General features: G+C 62.4%; 1 protein-coding gene across 2 annotated transcripts; it reads right to left on the reverse strand.

Moving 5' to 3' along the window:
* Positions 1-1,380: 1,380 nt before the first annotated feature.
* On the reverse strand, positions 1,381-18,864 carry SLC45A3 (solute carrier family 45 member 3). Of its 2 annotated transcripts, none has more exons than XM_051821238.2 (5): positions 18,717-18,864; positions 7,242-7,608; positions 5,777-6,562; positions 4,765-5,030; positions 1,381-3,092 (listed from the first exon to the last, which is right to left on the reverse strand). In XM_051821238.2, the coding sequence occupies exons 2-5, from the start codon at positions 7,411-7,413 to the stop codon at positions 2,652-2,654; spliced, it is 1,665 nt and encodes a 554-aa protein (XP_051677198.1). In that variant the 5' UTR covers positions 7,414-7,608; positions 18,717-18,864; the 3' UTR covers positions 1,381-2,651. The 2 variants fall into 2 exon arrangements, with proteins under 2 accessions (XP_051677198.1, XP_008266732.2); XM_008268510.4 differs by lacking the exon at positions 18,717-18,864 and adding an exon at positions 9,150-9,300.
* Between the last annotated feature and the right edge of the window lie 520 nt (positions 18,865-19,384).

The following is a 19,384-nucleotide window of genomic DNA, read 5'->3' on the forward strand; positions in this document are numbered from 1 at the left end:
CCCCACCCCTCCCCTCCCACACTCTTAGCAAGTTGATGCTTCTGCGATGAATGTGGCTTAAAACTGAGGGGCTGGGCCAGCGATGCTCTGCAGCAGGTTAGGCTACCCCCCTGTGATGCCAGCACCTGTGTTGGTGCCCGCTCAAAGCCTGGCTGCTCCACTTCCCATTCAGCTCTTTCTAATGTGTCTGGGAAAGCAGTAGAAGATGGTCCAAGGGTCTCAGCCCCTGCCACGCACATGGGAGACCAAGATGGAGCTCCTGGCTCTTGGCTTCAAGCTGGCCCAGCCCCGGCTGTTGTAACCATTTGGTAAGTGAACCAGTGGTTGGAAGATTTCTGTGTCTCTCCCTGTCTCGGTAATTCTGCCTTTCAGGGAAATAAATAAATCTCTCCCGCTTTATTTTTAGATTTATGTATTTGAAAGGCAGAGTTAGAGAGAGGGATGGAGAGACAGAGAGAGATCTTCCACCTGCAGGGCACTCCCCAGATGTCAGGCGGACTGACAGCCCAGCTGGCTGGTGGTCCTTCCCACTTTATTACATCGCCTCAACACTCGTTCCCTGAACCCGTCTGGGCCAGGTCCTTAGCTCTGCTTCAGCGTGGGAGAAACTGTAGAGAATACGCTGCTATCTACAAGGACTAAGGCCCTGCTACATTAACTCACAAGTGTTTATACGTTTTTAAAAATGTATTTTTAGGCCGGCGCCACGGCTCACTAGGCTAATCCTCCGCCTAGCGGCGCCAGCACACCGGGTTCTAGTCCCGGTCGGGGCGCCGGATTCTGTCCCGGTTGCCCCTCTTCCAGGCCAGCCCTCTGCTGTGGCCTGGGAGTGCAGTGGAGGATGGCCCAGGTGCTTGGGCCCTGCACCCCATGGGAGACCAGGAAAAGCACCTGGCTCCTGGCTTCTGCCATCGGATCAGCGCGGTGCGCCGGCTGCAGCGCGCCGGCCGCGGCAGCCATTGGAGGGTGAACCAACGGCAAAGGAAGACCTTTCTCTCGTCTCTCTCTCTCACTGTCCACTCTGCCTGTCAAAAAAAAAAAATGTATTTTTAGGGGCTGGCGCTGTGGCATAGCAAGGCTGCTGCCTGAAGTGCTGGCATCCCATGTGTGCTTCCCTGTTCTTACTGTGGCTGGCCATGAGGGCTTGCTCCGTTTCTCTGGCACACGACCCACCTTTTGGAAAGAAACACGCTCACTGCCTATGTTTCTCAAAGTCCCCAGGTTAGAGTAGCATAGACATGCCCAACTGCCAATCAACACAAAGGGCCCCGGTCAATGGCGCCATCTTCTGGTGGGTATTGGAAACTTACGCAGCCCAAAGTTCAGGGTACCCAGGAGCAGAGCTGACCATGATGACCAGAGAGATCAACACGATGCCAATTAAACACGTAAGAAGCCTTTAATTTCATCACCATAAACATTATACTCTGATTGCTCACAAACAGTATAAAATATTTACTCCACTAAATAAATAAGACAAACATTATTGCAAACGGCACTTAAACCCCCAGAGATAAGATCTTAGGTGGGGTAACTCCTGAGTTTGTGTGCGATTCCCACACACAGCCACGCCCTGGGGGCTGCAGTGGTGGAAGGTGCAAGGAACCACACTTTGTGCTTCTACTCCTGCAACAGCCCCCGAGAGAGGCTGTGGAGTCAGTGGGGGAAAGCTTGGGGGTGGGGGTGGAGGTGGAGGTGGGCAGTGTTCATCAGCCCAGGCCTGCAGGGAGCCAGGCTGGGCCAGGGGAAGAGGGACAGTGAGGGGGGCTGCTGAAACCTGGGTCCCCCCGCCCCCACCCTCCCCCCCCCTTCCTGACTTGAGTGACAGCATTGGGGTCAGTAGCACTTCCAAGGTTTGGGGTCAGGCAGTTTTGCGATCCAGATCAGTTACCCCAAGAGAAGGGGATCCCGGCAACACTTGGCCTACTGGTCAGCTAGGTCAGGGTCCCCAACTATGGGGATCCCACCCAACTCCTGGATACCCACCCGGGAATGCTGGGCACGGATTCCTTTTTACTTTGTTAAATAAATAAGTTAAATATTTAAAGGCCTGCGTCCCATTGATGGCAACCCAGGGATCATCAAGCCGCATCCTGGTAAGAGGTGGGGTGGGGGGAGTCAGCAGAGCGGCGCTGGGGACAAAGGGGCACTGCCTCTCTCTGGGGAGTCTCCCTCCCCCCCAGCAACACTCCCACACTGCCAAGTGCTGCAGCCCTGCCACTCCCACGCAAGAGCAAGGCACGAGGACCTGCAGGATCAGGGCGCATGAGGTGGGAGCCCAGGTGTCTGCGTAGACCCTGCGCCTTACACCCCTTCTCCAGGGGGCACGTGCTGTTCACCCCGGGCTTGGGCAATCCATCTGAGGATCCTGCCTTCCAGTGCATGCAGCTAATCAAACGCCCCCTCCTCCTGGCCTCCCTGCAGAAGTCCTCACTTTCTGAAACTCACCCCAGAAGTCGCCAATCTAGCCCTGGAGACTGGCCAGAAGGGACAGGGCGGGATCTGTGTGGCCATGCACCTCATCGTCAGCAGGTGGCGGTAGAGAGCCACACCAGCAGCAGAACCTGTGGCCAGCCAGCCCCGCAGGCACCCCTTAGGGGCACCTGGGACCCAGTGAGGCAGGCCCTCCCCCACGGTGCGCGGGAAGGAGCCTACACCGAGTACTTGGCCAAGTCGCTCTTGTCAAATACCACCTGTGTAGCAAAGTAGATGGCGACCAGGCCCAGGCCTGCAGCGGACACCATGTAGGCAGTGACGGACTGACTGAGCTGCACAATGGAGCCCATCAGCAGGGACGGGGCCACCTGTGACAGCAGGAAGGCACTGTCCAGGATGGCGAGGTCCAGGCAGATGCCCCGGCCCGGCACGACCCTGGCCTCAGCCGGCTCTGCCACCACCACACGCATGGACACATCGCAGGCGGAGGTGCTGCAGAGAGTGGGTGCAGAGGGGAGCAGGCCGCTGCCTGCAGCTCCCACATGTCCGTTGGGGAAGGGAGTGGCAGCCTTGGGGCCTGGCAGGAAGCTGGTGGTCAGGCCGTCCTCAGGGCCGCCACCCCCAGCAGCGTCCCCTCGGTATCTGGGCAGGAACACCTGGAGGAGAGGAGACAGGGACACATGTGGGACCAGCCGCCAGATTCCTAGGACAGGTCCTAGCCGTCACCCCAGGGCTGAAGAAACCAGGCAGCGAGCCCTCAGCAAAACCAGGCAGCGGGCCAGAAAACGGGCAGGGTCCTCCCCACCACGTCTGGCTCTGACCAGAACCTGTCAGGGAGCGGCAGGCCAGGGAGGGCCATACCTCACCCACGAGTCAAGGTCTCCCCTAGCCCGCCCCACAGCAGGGAGGGAGCAGACCAGCACTGCAGCTTCTGAGAACGAACCCCCAAACAGGAGGCGACCCAGGGAGTGGAGAGACCGGGTAGAGAGCAGCATCCAGGAGAGCCCCCAACCCACACAGGCCCTCCTCTCCCTCCCCCACTCTGCCCTGCGCAGTACAGCCCTGGCGGGAGCAGCCAAGCCACTGTGAGGTGGTCCAACCCGGCCCCAGGGCTGGTGTCCCTGATCCTGACCACCACCACCACCCCGCCTTCCCGCACTGTCCGTCTTAGAGCACATGACGTGCTTGCCCCTCCGCACCCCTGCCCTGCCTCTGTGGCCTCCGGTCTCCCACCCAAGGACAAGGCCAGGTCTCATCCCACACTATCCCTGCTGATGTGTTAGAGTGAGCCTGGCAGGTGGGCAGGGGAGTGGGCAGCGCCCAGGGCACCCGCACCTCCTCTCCCAGCTGCCCCCCAAGGAAGACCAGCGAGCCTCAGCCTGGAGGGGCCCTGGGGACAGAAGCGGCCGTCAGTACTGAGGACGAGCCCCGGCCTGCTCTCTGGCGTGCTCACGCGTGGGCCGTGGGCCCCAGCCCCCAGCCCCCAAGCAGCGGAGAGGCTGACGAGGGTTTTCAGAGGGTCCACAGGGGTCTCAGGCACCAGGCCCCTCCGACCCAAAGCCTCAGCAGCTCTCTCTCCACCCCCCACCCCTGCAGCCACCTACCCCAGTAAGCTGCCTCCCCACTGCAGTATCACCTGCTGCCCACTCGTGGCCTACGGGCGTCACCCAGGTCTTCCCCGCCCTCTGGGAGCCCCCTGCAGGCTGCATCTGCTGGGGAGGCCACACAGAGCTCTGCCCCGGGGCCAGCGGCTCAGCGAGGCCACAGCAAGGGATGAAGGTGACCGCACGGCCTGGTCAGGTTTCCGGTGGCAGGGGCCCCCTGCCGGGACTGGTTAGCATGGAGCCAAGTGGGACGGTGGCCCTGACTTCCACTGTGCCAGGCAGGCAGAGTCAGGTGCACCAGGTTTCAGGTCTCGGCAGTAGGGCTTGGGGAGGGGACAGAGGCAAAGGAGGGAGGCATGAAATGCAGCGTGCACTAGAAAAGGAAGACCAGCCAGAGCAGGGGTGAGGGGAAGGGGTCGTCCCCATCCTGAACAGCAGAGCGGGCACAGGTGAGAACCACAGCCTGTGCCTCAAGAGCAGAGGTGCAGCTCAGGCCAGAGCACCCCTCCCCCCGCGAGGCCAGGTGTGTGGCTCCTGCTGGCCTCAGTTCCCAGACGCCCAGGGAAGGAAGGTGCACTTCCTGCCATCAGCGCCCCAGCGGCTTTAGGGTGCCAGCCCCACCCCCGCAGCCAGTTCCAGAATCCAGTCTGCTCTCTGCCCCCCCAGGCCCCAGGGCCCTCGGCCACCAGGCTCCGGTCTGGCCGCTCCCCGCCAGGGTGAGTACCTGCTTCTCCCGGTGGTAGAGGGAGGCCAGGGTGTAGGGCAGGATCTGCAGGGCTGAGAAGGTGAAGCCGGTGAGGGCGGCAGAGGCTGTCACCACGACCACGCTGCGGGACAGGCATGTGGCGCCGGCAGCCACGGGGAAGGCCACCACGCTGGCCAGGTAGACTGCCCGGGTGCCGAATCGCTGCACCAGCCGGTCCATGACCAGGGAGAAGAGAAGGGAGATGGCACACTGCAGGAACAGCCCCAGGCTGCCCATCCGCACACCTGCACGGGAGGGGGGAGAGGCGATGGGATGGGGGTGGGGCGGCGACAGCATGGGGGGGAGGTGGGATGGGGGCAGGGCAGTGACAGCATGGGGGGTGGGATGGGGGCAGCGACAGCATGGGGGGAGGTGGTGGGATGGGACGGGGTGGTGACAGCATAGGGGGGAGAGGGGGTGGGATGGGGCAGGGCAGTGACAGCATAGCGGGGAGAGGGGGTGGGATGGGGCAGGGCAGTGACAGCATAGCGGGGAGAGGGGGTGGGATGGGGGGCAGCGACAGCATGGGGGGAGAGAGGGGGTGGGATAGGGCGGGGCAGTGACAGCATGTGGGGGAGAAGGGGGGTGGGATGGGGGGGCAGCGACAGCATGGCGGGGGCTGGGAATCAGGGGCCTGGGACCTGCTGTGGAGCAGACCTGCAGCCTCCATCACGCCCCAAGTGTAGCAGGGACAGAGGGGCAGAGGATGTCCTAGGGGTTTCCCGGGAGCCTCAGCCTTGGGACAGGAGGGTGGCAGGAGCACCAGACAGTTCTAGAAGGCTGAGGTGGGCGGTGCTAGTGTGGGAGCCAGCACGGAAGCAGAGGCCACACGGAAGCTGGGGCCAGGCGGCCCCGCAGCCCTGCCCAGCCGTTCCTTGTCAACTGGGGCGAGGATTCCAATCAATAAAACTCAGGGCCAGCAGAGGAGCCAGGGACGCAGCCCCGCCCAGCTCTGCCCCGCCCCCCGCCTCGGCGCCCAGCCAGGCCTCACCTTCATCATAGTGCCTGCGGGCCTCGGTGCCCGGCTCAGCCCTGGGCACGCCCTGGTACAGCCCCTCTCCCACGAAGTCCGTGTAGAACAGCGTGAACGTCATGAGGGCCATCCAGCTGCACAGCTCGGCCACAAAGAGCCGGCGCAGGGTCCGAGGCATGCGGCAGCAGAGCTGGTGCAGCCGGGGGAACAGGGCGCCCAGGTTCCGGAGGGCCAGGCGGGCCCGGCATGGGCAGCAGCGGGGCGGCGTGGAGGTGGTCGCTGGCCCTTCCGCAGGCTCGGCCGGGCCCAGCGCCGCCTCCTCCACCACCAGCAGCGTGGCTGCCATGCAGGAGAGGAAAATGAGAGCGAGCAGGCCAAAGAGACACTCCTCCTGGGTGCCCAGGTAGGGGGCCAGGGCACTGGTGTCCCAGTCCACGGCAGGCAGGAGGTAGCCCAGGCAGCCGCCGAGGCTGATCATGAAGGCATAGACGGAGAAGGCCTGGCGACAGTGGTCCGGGTCCCGGAAGAGGTCGGAGAGCAGGGCCTCCAGCGGGGTGAAGCACACCTGGCCACAGAAGTCCAGCAGCCCCACGCCCAGGATGAGCAGCGCCAGCTCCAGGGGCCTGGTGTTCGGGCACAGCAGCCCCGCCAGCCAGCCAGCCCTCGGGATGAGAAACAGGCTCAGCAGGACACCCAGGGACAGGGCCCAGATGAACGGCCGCCGGCGGCCATAGCGCCCGCGCCACTGGTCACTGGCTGAGCCTAGGAGTGGGACGGAGACCAGGCCCAGCACTGGCCCGATGCCTGCAAAAAGCACAAGGAGGTGTGACTGTGGCAGGGACCACAGAGGGACAAGCGGGAAGAGTGATGGCGACACCACCGAGGGCCAGCTCTGTGCTGCACACCGTCCTCTAGTCCCCTCCTGGCAGCACAGCTGATGCAAACGGCCCCATCTTCAGATGGAACAAGAGGGCCTATGAGATAACCTGATGCCTGCATCTCACCCTGGAGGGCCTGGGTTCAACTCCCAGCTCCAGCTCCTGACTCCAGCTTCCTGCTCGTGTAGACCCCAGAAGGCAGCAGTGATGGCCCAAAGAGCCCTACCGCCCACGAGGGAGACCTGGATGGAGTCCCCAGCTTCTGGGCCAGCCCTGGCTGTTCTGAGTGAACCAGCAGATTTCTTACTACCTGTCTGCAATTAACAAAAACACAAGCAGGCTGTTTAACAGGAGAGGCGTGTGGGTAGACAAAGGCTAGGGGTGATCTCTCCAGGGTCAGGGACACAGAGTGCCGTCCCTGGACTCTCTGCTTTATCTTGGGACTCCTGCACGCAGGGTCACCCTCTGTCCCACCAAGCCGACCCCCCAGACTCAGGCACCTCAGGCAGCCCCTCCCTCTCTCCCTCCGCAGCTCTGAGTGCAGGCCTGGCCACCCTATTTCCCAGGTGTCTGAATCAGGAGGGAAGGAGGCTGCGGTGACTCACCCAGCACCATGGTCATGAACTTCTCCTCTACCCCCACTTCCAGCAGCAGAGGCGGCACGTAGGTGATGCCTGCGGCCAGGCACACCTCCAGGCCGAAGGTCAGCAGGTTGACCAGCAGGAGCTGGGCTTTGCGATGCCTCAGCAGGCGGCCCACCCACAGCCTCTGCACCATGGCGGGCCGGGCGGGTGGGGCTCCGGGCCGCTCACTGATTCTCAGCTCTGCGGCCTCTCCTCCTTGCTGCCACCGACCGGCTTGGATTCAGCTGGGTGCCCATTTCCGCCAGCCCTGGGGTGCAGGTCCAGCGTCTCAGCCGGTGCTCGACACCTGTGGGGCGCCTCGGTGGGGACACATCTCGGCCAACGGGTCCTAGAAAGATGGGGACAATCAGAGAGCTTCAGTCCTGGGAGCCAGGTTTCCAGGACTGGCTCTGAATTCTTCAAATCCTGTTGGTTCTCAGGCCTGCGGTGTGGCCCTGCCCCCAGCAGTCAGGAGATGCCTGCTACTATTAGCCTAGGGCGGACATAATTAATAAGGTAAATATGATTTGTGAACCTCAGTCCATTCCGGAGCCAAACAGATGTCAGTTTGTCTGTTTTGGCACATCTTTGCAAAGTGCCTAGACCTGATGGCATGGAAGGAAAAAAAAAAATCAACTAAATTTCCAGCTGCCCAGGCCTACCAAGGTGCCCCTGGAGACTCTGGCCGGGTCTGGGCAGCTGTACTCCCCAAATCTGGTCTGCGTGGATCTGCTTTGTCGGGCGCATGCCCCACCGCCTGGCCATGAGCCACTCACTCTGCACCGTGACCCCCACCCCAGGACGCGCACGAAGGCGGAGGGAGGAGAGGCTTCAGTTTACTGGGCTGGGTTTGACCCGTCGACGAAGCCACTCAGAATGCTCCTCTGGCTGAACCCAGGCCTGAAAACTTCTCGAGTTTCTCCCCAAGTTCAACATTCGCAGGGAGAAAACAGTCCCAGGACGCCCTCCGACTGTCACGGGAGAGTGGTGCTGTCCACGGGTCCCAGGTCCCCGCTCCGCAAGGGCACGAACCACAGCACCTGGCCATACCTGTGATGACGTCGGTGACCCCTGAGCTGCCCGGAAGCCCCGCCACTTCCTGGGCAGCCCTCCCTGCTCCCCAAGTGACTCCATTCTCAGCCCTTCTGGCCAGCCCTGCCTCCTGAGCACCAGGGGAGCCGCCGCCGCCACACAGATCTCTGCCTAGAAGTGCCGATGGAAGCAGGACAACCACGCAGGGAGAACTTCCTGCTGCAGCCCCAGCAATGCCAGGGCAGGGACCTGGGCTGAGGGCCCGGCTGCAGCCTCCTCCCTGCCCTACAGCACGGCACGGCACCGCACTCACTCCCTCTCCCAATCTCACCATCTCGTGATAAAAGGCCCTGTGATAAAAGGCCCTTCCACTCCTCTTATCTTTTCAAGTAACACTCAGCTCTTTGAGCTGAGCGGCAGAGAAATCAGCGGCCATCAATCCTGGATAAGATCTGTCCACCCCACAACCGCCTCCTGGGCTTGCAGCGGGGAGGAAGGGACTGAGATAAGGCTGGGCAGCCAGCAGCCTCCACCCCAGAGCCCGCTCAGACCCACGTTGGGGGAAGGAGCAGGGACGCTCAGACCCACACTGGGGGAAGGAGCAGGGACTCGTGAAGAGGTGGCACGAGCAGGAATGGAAATGACAACACCACACAGCCCCCAGCCCCAGCAGGAAGGCGGGGCCAGATGGGAGCCTCCACGGGGCTGTATGGCCTCAGCTTGAGAGCCCCCCAGAAGCCAAGTGGGGAGACACTGCACAGAGCCCACGCGGCGGTGCTGGCCAGCTTGAGGGGCGGTACCGGCTCCCAGGCTCCCAGCCCACCCCACCCCCGCTCTGGGAGGGCCCTGGCCGCTCACCTGCTCTGGGTTTCCAAGACGCTGGGTCCTCCCTGAGCAAACAAGGACTTGGCCTCGCCCAGAACTTGCCCCATTCTCAGTGCTGCTTCCTCCCAGCGGCTTGGAAGAAATCACAGCTCTCGGCACCCCCGAGCACCCCGCTGTCTCCCTCCTTCCAACGGGCAGGGGGTGAGGAGAGGAATTCCCCCCATCCTCCCGCAGCCCCGGGAGCACCCAAGCTGCTCCCTTCTGGGAGGGTGGGTGGGGTGGGCTAGGCTGGGCCAGGTGAAGAATTCCTTGAGGACTGGGGTAGGGAGTAAGCAGGCTCCAAGCCCTCTGTTCTTAGGTTGCAGAGCCCGCCCTCCCTCTTCGGAGTCAGGGTCAGGAGCACTCTTCCCAGCCCAGAATTGCTGGACTGACTCCAGGCTCAGAAGAACCCCTCCCTCAAATCCCCCCCAATCTGCTCCCCAGGGCCTCAGTCTCCTCTACTTGTCCATCTTCAGGGTCCCACAGCCATCGCCCCCAGGGCACAGAGAAGGCCAGGCCAGTCCCCAGGCTCAGTATGTCAAAGAGCAACAAGAGGTTCAGGACCACTTTCCCAGCAGCCCCAGGGCATCCAGCAACAGGTCAGGGTCAGGGTCATGGTCAGGCCCACATCTGCCTAGGGCAGGGAGCCGGGCCTAATTCCTCCCCGCCCCCCACACTCCCTCCTGCCCCCGCTGCTCCTGGAGCACCCCGGCTGCCTGGCAAACAGAAGATCAAGCAGAAGAGCCAGCCTAGGTGCGCTCACCTGGAGAACAGGGGCAGGAAGAGGAGGGAGGTGGAGGGGCTGCCCTCTCAGGCCAGCAGAGGAACCAACAGCCTGCTGGGAGGACAAGTCCCTCTCAAGTCCCAGACATCTCCCCCTCCACCGGGAGCCCCCGGCAGCGGCACAGCAAGAAACCTGGGGGGAGCCCAAGACCCACCTGAGCTGTTCTCTGGGGGAACAGACGCCGAGACCAAGGGCGCTGGGCAAGATCCATGGACCTGGATTCTTTGCCCAGCCCCAGGTACAGGGAGACCCATGTGCCCCCGCACCCCAATGCACAGCACTGCGGGGCAGGCTGCGGACCCCATCACAACCCTGGCACCCACCCTGCAAAACGCGTGCCTAATGAATGGATGGATGGAAGGAGGGGCTGAGGGTGTAGGAGCTGAGAAAGATGCCATCCTCCTCCCTCCAAGTCCCCTACCCCACCCCCAGAGACACACACACACACACACACACACACACACGGCAAGGAACTTCCCAGAGGCAGTAGGAAGGAGTCTCAGGAGGGTGCCTCCCGGCCTGCAGGCCCTGGGCAGACAGAACTGAGTGGGCAGCGTGGGGGAAATGAAACTGGGCAACAGGAACAAACTTGGCCTGAACTTTGTCCAAAATTCAAAAGACAGAGCGGAGGAGGCGGAGGAAAGGCGACCCGAGCCCACTCCCTGGCAGCTCCTGGAGGGAAGGGAGGGTCAGGGGCCGCATAAAGAGGCCTTTGAGGGCGTTCAAAGGGGCTCCTGCCACCCTCCCGGCAGAGGTGGGGCTGGGGGCAGGCCCCCTCCGCTGACAGAGGCCCCCGCCCCAGGCCAGTGTCAGGCAGCAATTCTATGGCCCCTTTATGCAGGCCAGGGTCCCCCACACCCCGCCCAGGCACATCAAACGCCTGCAGCCTCCACCCTGACCCGCGGCTCAGCGACCCCGCGTCTCCCAGCTCTCACTCACAAAGGCCGGCTACTGCTCTCTCACACGCTCCGGCCTGCAGGGCTGTCCAGCCTCCCGCAGAGGGCACGGGGTAGGGGAGGCCAGCCCTGAGCAGCAATGACTCAGCTGAGGGCAGGGGTCACCCCAGGCCAAACTCCCAACACCACCCCCCCCAATACACACAACCCCATGCGCCTGTTCCGCCCCAAGCCAGGTCCGACCCCTGTTCCTGCAAAACAGACTGGACCCCAGTGCCTTACTCCATGCAGGGCTGGGGGCAGGGAGGAGGGGGCCTCTCAGGGCTGGGGGCTCACCAGCCCAGCATCCCTAATGCCCATCCCCGGCCTCAGTCCCAGGGGAGCAACATGAACTCCACCCGTCCCTACAGCTCCACAGGGAGCCTGCAGAGCAGCCTTGGGAGGCAATGCTCACACAGCCCCTTTGTTAGGGACCCTGCGAGACCTCCCACCTGGGCTGCTAGGGAGCTGGGCACAGCATGAGACTACAGGTGGCTACCCATTCAGTCGGTCATTGCCTTATATTTGCAATGCAGTGAGGGTCTCTCTGCTTTCCCGGGTCGCCCTGGAGAAAGGCCAGGGTGATTTGCACAAACACCTGAGGCCCACCGCCTGGCAGGGCTCCCACAGACACCTGATGACACCGCTGAGAAAGAGCAAGGATCAGGCGGCGGGAAGGGGACCCCAACCCCAGCCTCCCCCAGAGCCCTGGGGCCAGGGATTTGGAGTTCACCCTGCTGAGCTGCCTTTTCTTGGAGCCTTCTGCCTAGCAGCTTGTCAGAGGGAGTGAGGGGCTGCAGGCTGAGACACAAAGGGGGATTAGGGAGAACCCTCTCGGCCCGCAGAGTAATCCATCAAACTCTCTCCCGGCTGCCAGCACCAGCCCCTTCCCACTCAATTCCCCTTCCAGCTGCTGCGGGTCCCCCGCCCCCTCCGGCTCCTGAACCCTGTCACGTCGGGTGGGGAAGAGAATCCCAGGCCCCGGGGGTGCGGAGGGGCAGAGCACACACACTGGGAAAAGGGCAAGGGCTCCCCCCAGCATGTGTGAAAGCCCAACAGGTGGCAGTGGCTTGGAGGAAAGTCGCTTTTGTTGTCCTGTCTGAGAGCGCCAGTCCCGCTTCGGAAAGGAAACAAATGCCAGAGAAGGGGGGAGTGCCGGCGGGGCAGCCCCTGCGCCCGCGCTGGTCTGCAGGAGGAGCCGGTGCAGGGATTCTGGGGCTGGCTGGCCCCTCACCTTGGCCACAATCCACACACACACACACACACACACACACACACACACACACACAGACTCCGGGTACCTGGGCCTCCCCACGGTCACACTGGGCACGTCCTCCAAACCAGGACAAGCACTGTTCTACCCGGAGCTTCCAGCGCAGGGGCCATGGCCTGAGCGTGATGTCCAGAACCCCAGCACGGTCCGGGGGGGCGAGGGGGGCTGAGGCGTGGGAGTCAGCCTGACCTGGGCTTGCAGCTCAGCTGCACGGTGGCACAGGTACCTGCGCTTGTCACCTGACTCCCAAAGTCTCGGTTTCTCACCTGCAGTTGGTAACAGTGACATTCACTACACCTCCCAACCCCCTGGCAGAAGGGGGACAACCAGCCCAGCCGTTTCACAGGCCAGAAAACTCAGATGTTCACGGCCCACACCTCGGACCGGCGGTGAGCCTGGGACAAAGCGAGATGACTGTCCAGGCAGCTGCACTGGCCGGGCTGCCTAGGTAGGGGAAGGCTGGGAGGGCCTCCTTTCTAGGCAGGAGCACAGGTGGCGGCTCCACCTCCCTTCCCCATTCCCACTCCCTCTCCCCTGCACCCACACACCTCCATCAGCCCCCAGCGGCAAGAGGAATGCCAGGAATGTAAACGCCTCCCCAGGTGCTGGCCCCAACAGGTGAGGGGAGGTCATGGCCACAGTCCCGCCTAAGGGGGCGGGGCCGGGTGAACATCCCCCAACTCAGGGACAGGCAGATAGGCTAGGTCCCATCAGCAGAGGAAGGGTCACTGGGGCGCCCCTGACCAGCTGCCCGAGAGGCGTCTGGCCTGTGCCAGAGGCCCACTATCCCCCTCTACAATACCTGCTACAATTCCTACAACCCACGAAACAGGCACTCAATATTTTTACTGCACAAGGATGAACAGTTGAGCTTCCCAGAGACTTAACATGCCTAACATTGCACAAAGCAATGGGGCTGAATAGGACATTCGAACCACTGGAAAATTCTGGAAAGCACACTACCCTGGGAGCCAGGAGAGTCCAGCCTCAGCATCCATTACAGCAGCATAGCCTGGATAAGGCGTTGCTCCTCACGGGACTGGGCTTCTGCACAGGCGAACGAGAGCTCACCTAGAGACCTAGAGACTCTCGGGTTCTGTACAGCTGGGAGTCAGGGGCTCACCTACGCCCCCACCCGCAGCCAGTGCTCTCCACAACAGGTGCACACCCGGGGCTCACTGAGGAGGCCGCACAGTGGGCATCTGGGGAGGGGCTTTGCACAGCCTTCTGCTAAGGCTCCCCGGCTGCACCTGCTGGGTCCCGGGCCTGCCCACAACATGGTGCCAAGGGTCAGCAGTCACCTGAACCTGCGCCGGGCAAGCAGGGTATCTGGGGCAAAAGTGCCCTCTTCCCGTCTGCCTCCCAGAGTTGGACTCTGCTCCTGGCAGCAATCAGTAACTAAACACATCCCTCTAGGGCCACAGTAAACGTTTTCCTTCAAGGTGGGGCAGCAGTGCCCAGAAATCCTTAGGCCCAGGATGGAGGAAGAGGAACGTGGAAGGAGAACAGGGAGCTCGGCTCAGCCTCCAGACCACTAGGAAGTTCCTCCTCCCCTCCTCCCACCTCTTCCAACAGCTCCTGCAAAGTGAAACTTGGATGGCTACCTCCTCATGAACTTGACCCTTGCTAGTCAGCCAGGACAGACCAGGCAGCTTTCCCCAGGCAGGGACAGCCAGTCCTCTCTAGCCCGGCCTCCCTTAGAAGGTGAGGTACCCAGGAAAGGCCAGGGCACTAAGGATCTGGGCAAACATACAGATGAGCAGTGCTCTGGGCTGAGAGCAGCCCAGGGTGCGGGTCTCAGGTCTGCTACTAAGGCCCTGTCGGCTCTGATGTCCTACAGCGTGTGACCAGCCCCACTTAGAACCAGAGGGTTCTGGGCCACACTCAGCCCTCAAAAACTGTCCCTCAGTCGTGAGCAGACCTTTCTGATCAAAGAGACCAAGTCCTCCCACCTTGGAGGAAGCATACCCCAGTGGGTGCAAGCTGACCTCCCTTTAAGCAATGGCAAAGGGCACTGAAACCCACCCAGCCATCCATGCAACAGCTACTGAGCTCCAATTACAGGCTAAGCCCACAGCGCAGGTGCAGAGGATAGATAAAATGCAGGCAGCGTGCAAGGAGGCGGCACAGGTGCTAAGACACCCAACCACAGAGTGGAGAGGGAAGGTGGGGGCGGCAGGGTTTTCCAGAGGAAGTGAATGTGTTGCTGAGCCGTGAAAGATAAGCAGGCAGACCCTAAACAGGAGAGCGCAGGTGTCTGCAAAACCAGGCCCCTGAGCGCAGGGCTGCCTCCTGCGGCCCCTCCCTGGCAGAGTCTGCTGGAGGATTCCAGACCTAAAACCACGGAGCAAGCGGGGTTCCGACTTGCAAGCTGTCCCAGCTGTCTGTGTGTCCCAGATGAGCTGTCACACCTCCCTGGGCCCAGCCCCGGCCTTGTGTTCGCTTCCCAAGGGGTCGCCACACTCCACATCCTCCCTTCCCTTCACCTGAACCCTGTGCAGCTCAAACCGCGCGGACCCCAGGCTGCCAAGGATCCCCTCTCCCCCAGAATCTCAGCTGTGCTAAGCAGGCGCCCCTCAGGACTGGATATTGCACTTGGTCCTCGGGGTCTCAGACCAGCAGTGTGCCAGCTCCTGGAAAGTGGGGAGCACAGGCCCTGCCTGGGCCCTGAATCGGCATTCTCAGATGGGATGGGACCATTCAGGCCAGGCCACACTCCAGGTACTCGGCTCTCTCGAGGGACAGGAGCCAGGAGTGGAACTCTAGAATCCATATCCCTAGGGATGGGCCAGACACTCCTCACTGGGAGACTCTTTGCCAGCTCAAAGCACACCTGAAATTAGAGTTTGTTGGGGAGTGGGGGGTGAGGGGGAACTGCTCTGTGGGCTAGCTGCTCCTTTCTTCCTGGATGTGGTGGTGACCAAGGGACTGTAGGCTAGGGGACCAGGAGCTGGCCTCCAACCCCCTTCCTGCTGGCTCGTCCCAGAATCCCAGAGAGTGAGCTCCAAATTACCAAAGAAGGGTGGGGTGGGGGGAGTATCTGTTGAGCACCTGGTCGGTGCAGGCAGGTGACTAAATATCCAAGACCACGGTTTATCTTCATTGTAACCTCAAAAAGAAGCCAAGGCCAGCAGGGCTGGCAGGCCCGTCTCCACCACCAGAAGCGAGAAGCCCTGAAAGTCACTCAGAGAGTTGGCTCCTGACTTCTTTCCAGGAAGGAGGAAACAGGCTGTGGGTAGCAAAAGGGATTAAACAGGCAGCTTCAGCCAGGAATCAGGCCCATCCCGTGACGGCTGTGTCACCAGGCCCTGCCCCCGCGCAGGGACACTTAATACACTGCACAAAGCTCAACACTCCACGGCTCTGTTGCTGGCAATCAAGTGGCATCAGCGTTTGAGACACCGGGCCTGGTACCAACTGGTCCAGCCTCCACCCCGGCTGTGCAGCACACAGGGCCACTGACTATTCAGAGAAAGCGAGGCTGGGGTTTTCTCCTGGATGCCAAAGAGCAGGGCTGAAGATCCCGCGGGCTGGGGAGGGAGGACAGAGCAGAGGCCGGACCCAGGGTGCCCTCCCCACCCAGGTTTCCTAGCAAGCACATCTCCTGTCTGCCTAGGAGGCGCCCCTTTTAGGACACACATCCTCAGCTCCATCACCTCCCTGCACCTTCTTTGTTCTTGGGAGGCAGGTAGGGCAGGGGTTCTGGACTTAAGGGAAAACAGGTCACATGGTGTAGGCAGAGGAGGGGCGAGGACCCAGTCTGGTGAGTTCTTCGCACCGGCTCACGAGCTGAACTGCAGCTGTGTCACTGGTGGCTCACGGACGGGTGCAGAGGGTGCAATTCCCCAGCTAAGCAGCTCTGGGTTCTGAGCGACAACCACGATCGCCTTCATTGTGACCAAGTCAGGGCAGCTGGCATGTATCAGGCTCTTTTTACAAACAGCTGCTGTGCTCGGAGCTTTACCTACATCGGCTTGCTAATCCCTGCGATTTGGTGAGGTGGGTCCCCCAGCCTCACTGCGCAGACGGAGCTGAGCAGGGAGAGGTTGAACAACTTGCGCAAGAGGAAATGAGAGTTCATGTCGCCAGGGCCCTGTGATTAACTGTTCACACTGACCCCCAAAGTCCTGGAGACTTTGCTCCCAAAGAAATAAAGTCTAGAACAGCTTGCTCTTTTCTTTTTAAGAGCAGGGCCTGGGGCTGGCATTGTGGGGTAGTAGGTAAGGCTGCTACCTGTAGTGCCAGAATCCCACAGGGAGCCGGTTCCAGTCCCAACTGCTCCACTTCTGATCCAGCTCTCCGCTATTGCCTGGGAAAGCAGCAGAAGATGGCCCAGGTCCTCGGGACCCTGCACCCACGTGGGAGACCCAGAAGAAGCTCCTGGCTTCAGATCCGCGCAGCTCCAACCATTGAAACCAACTGGGGAGTGAACCTTTCTCTCTCTCTCTCTGCCTCTCTGTAACTCTGGCTTTCAAATAAATAAATCTTAAAAAAAATAGCAGGGCCCAAGAGTCCCAGGCTGGGCATGGCTGTCCATTTGGTCACAGGTGATATATAAATATTAGCACTGAACACTGACTGAGTACTTACTATGTCAGACACACAGCTGAGTGCTTTGTATGCACTCAGATACGAGTTTACACGTACACTATTTGTAGTTGTTATAACTGATTAATCTGCAAAGCTCTACAGGAGGTACCAGTATCCTTAACCTCCCCATTTTGCAGCCAAGAATACAGAGGCTTAGAGGAAGCAACTTGCGAGCCGATGTATAAACCCTGTCCTTATCACAGCCTGCATCCTTATCCATAACGTTATCATAGAGCTCTGTTGGTCCAGCCCATAGTTCTTCACTTCCACAGTCCCTGGACCATCTTGCCTTTCGGCCTGCTCTCTCGAGGGCCCTTCCCAGACCAACAGCTCAGCTCAGGCCTGGGTAAGGGGAGAGTCCCGGGCAGGGGCCGCCCCACCACCCCTCCTCCACCCAGTGGCCTTCAGTGGGAGGGGCACAGTGAGCCACGGTCCTGCCCCTCCTCCTCCTCCAGAGTCCCCTGGGGAGCCAGGAGGGGCAGGGGAGATCCCCACGCACCCCGCCCAGCACACACCCACTAAGTGTGGCTGTGTGTGCACAGCTGCACATTCACCCACAGCTGTAATTTTATCTTCAGACATCCTGCTGACCCAAGTTCCATTTTCTGGGCGCTCTTAGAACAGAGTCCTGGCTCCAGGACAGGGCTCAGGAGGAGATAAGCGAGGAATGAGGGGTCAGGACCACCCCGCACAAGGGCCTGGGACCTCACAATGTGTCCCACTTATTGCCTAGGACACCTTGTTCTGTGGCTGTCCTCCGGCTTCCCACCCCTCCTGGACCTCCCAAGCCGTCCCCACCCCACCTCCACATGCCAGCCTGGTCCTCATACCTTGGGCAGCTCAGCCCACACCCAGGCCAGCTCTGCCCTGAAAGGAGATCTGCTGGGTGCTCCTGGAAAGACAGCCACCTCAACCCCACACCTGAGCAAAGCGGGCAACCAGGCAAGGGCTGCTCTGGGCCCTGGTCACCTGGGGACGCCTGGCTAAGAACTCCAGGGCAGCACGAGGTGCGGGGCTATTCTTAGCTCTGCTCCACTGGACTCAGGTCTGTGTAGCAGCCGAAGGACCAGTCCTCAGCTGGTGCCCATCACGCCAAACCCGGCTCTAGGGAGAAAAAGGATGCGCGGTGCGCTGGGGAGAGGGGAAGCGGAGCTGGTTAACAGCATCCGCCAGGAAGAGGGGGCCGATTCCGAGGTCAAGGGCAAGGGCGACTCACAGAGTGCTGGTGCCTGCAGGAAACAGGAGAAAGCCTGCAGGTCCCTGTGAAGAAGGCCCAGGTACGACCACATCACACCTGTGTGCGGCTGGGCCAACTCCTCATCCCCACCTGTGCCTCCCCCCGTCCGCAGAGGGAGAACCAGGACCGGGAAGCGGGGCCCAGAAATACGCACACCAGCCTCGACTCGGCCCCAGGACCCGCATCCAGTCGGGCGCACCCCGTCCTGCCTTCTCACCGCCTCCCCTTCTCCCAGGAAGCAGGCCCGCGCCAGCGCACCCCGCGGCGTCCCGGCTCCCCCAAGTCCCGGACTGTGCGCGCCGCGGTGACTCATCCTGCCCCTTTCCGGTGAAGCCCAGACAAGGGAAGAAAATAAACGCAACTTTCCAAAGAAAACTCTGCCGCGGGAGGCTGCATCGGCAGCGAGCGGCCCGTCCGCCGGCCGCCCGCCGGGCCCCGGGGCTCCAGGGGAGGGGCCGCTCCCCGCCCACCGCGCCCGGCCTGGGACGGCCCGGGGACCCGCGCGCTGCGAGCCCAGCCCGCCCTGCGCCTTAGAAAGCCCGGCTCCGCAGGGACCCGAGCGGCCGCCGGCAGAGAGGGGTCGCGCCCTAGGGCGCCTCCTCGGGGATTCGCGCGGGGCCCGGTTCGCAGCGCCCGGGACAGTCCTCGCGCGGCCCCGTCCCGCGAAACGCAAAGCACGCGACACCACGGGGCTCGGCAGCACCGCGCCCCCCCCTTCCCCGCGCTGGGCCCCCGCCCCTACCTGGCCACGGCGCGCGGCTGTCACCGGGGCCGGCGCGTGCGAGTCCAGTCTCCCACTCGCCCCACGCGCGCCAGCCGGCGGCTTTTAAATCTCCAGGTTACCCGGTGGGGGGAGAGAGCATGCGCGCTGGGGCTGCGGGAGGGGGCGGGGCGAGGCGCGGCGCGGCGGTGGCGGGGGTGCTGTGAGGGGGATGGCGGGGTGGGGCCGGTACCCGCGGGGAGCGAGCGGGAGGTCTCGCCGCGGGCTTTGTGGCTGCGGCCGCGACGCGCAGCCCCCGCGTGGCTCCCGGACGGCCCTGTCATTACCGGCGCGAAGCGCCGCCCCCTCCGCAGCTCGCCACCCAGACCTTTCCCGGGGAGAGCTGCCCGGCTCCAGGGGCCCCTGGCCGGCCCGCCCGGGGCCACTGGGCCACCACCGCCCGCGCGCTTCCCCGCAGAGCCGCACGTCTGGGACCGTGGCCTGAAGGGACAGAGATGCCGCATGACCCCCCGAGTTGCTCTTGCCGCTGCTGGCCGGTCCCCAGCATCCCGGGAGCTTCCTCGTGGTCCACCCGGTCCCCCTGTCTGCAGAGAAAAGCCGGATGCCCGTTTTTGTCTCCTTGGGGTGTGCTCGGGGAGGAAGTGGGGGCTCCCTGTCAGGTGTGCCCGTGTGGAGCAGCCCGTGTGCAG

The sequence above is a fragment of the Oryctolagus cuniculus genome, chromosome 13 (genome assembly GCF_964237555.1).
Source record: "Oryctolagus cuniculus chromosome 13, mOryCun1.1, whole genome shotgun sequence".
Classification (NCBI taxonomy): domain Eukaryota; kingdom Metazoa; phylum Chordata; class Mammalia; order Lagomorpha; family Leporidae; genus Oryctolagus; species Oryctolagus cuniculus.

What these genes read in the sequence shown, in the direction of transcription:
- SLC45A3 (XM_051821238.2), bottom strand. Translation starts at nt 7,413, where the DNA reads ATGGTGCAGAGGCTGTGGGTGGGCCGCCTGCTGAGGCATCGCAAAGCC. An exon ending in GTTCATGACCATGGTGCTGG is followed by an intron (nt 6,563 to 7,241) that starts GTGAGTCACCGC and finishes TGCTTTTTGCAG; the next exon opens with GCATCGGGCCAGTGCTGGGC. An exon ending in CCGCAGGCACTATGATGAAG is followed by an intron (nt 5,031 to 5,776) that starts GTGAGGCCTGGC and finishes CCTCCCGTGCAG; the next exon opens with GTGTGCGGATGGGCAGCCTG.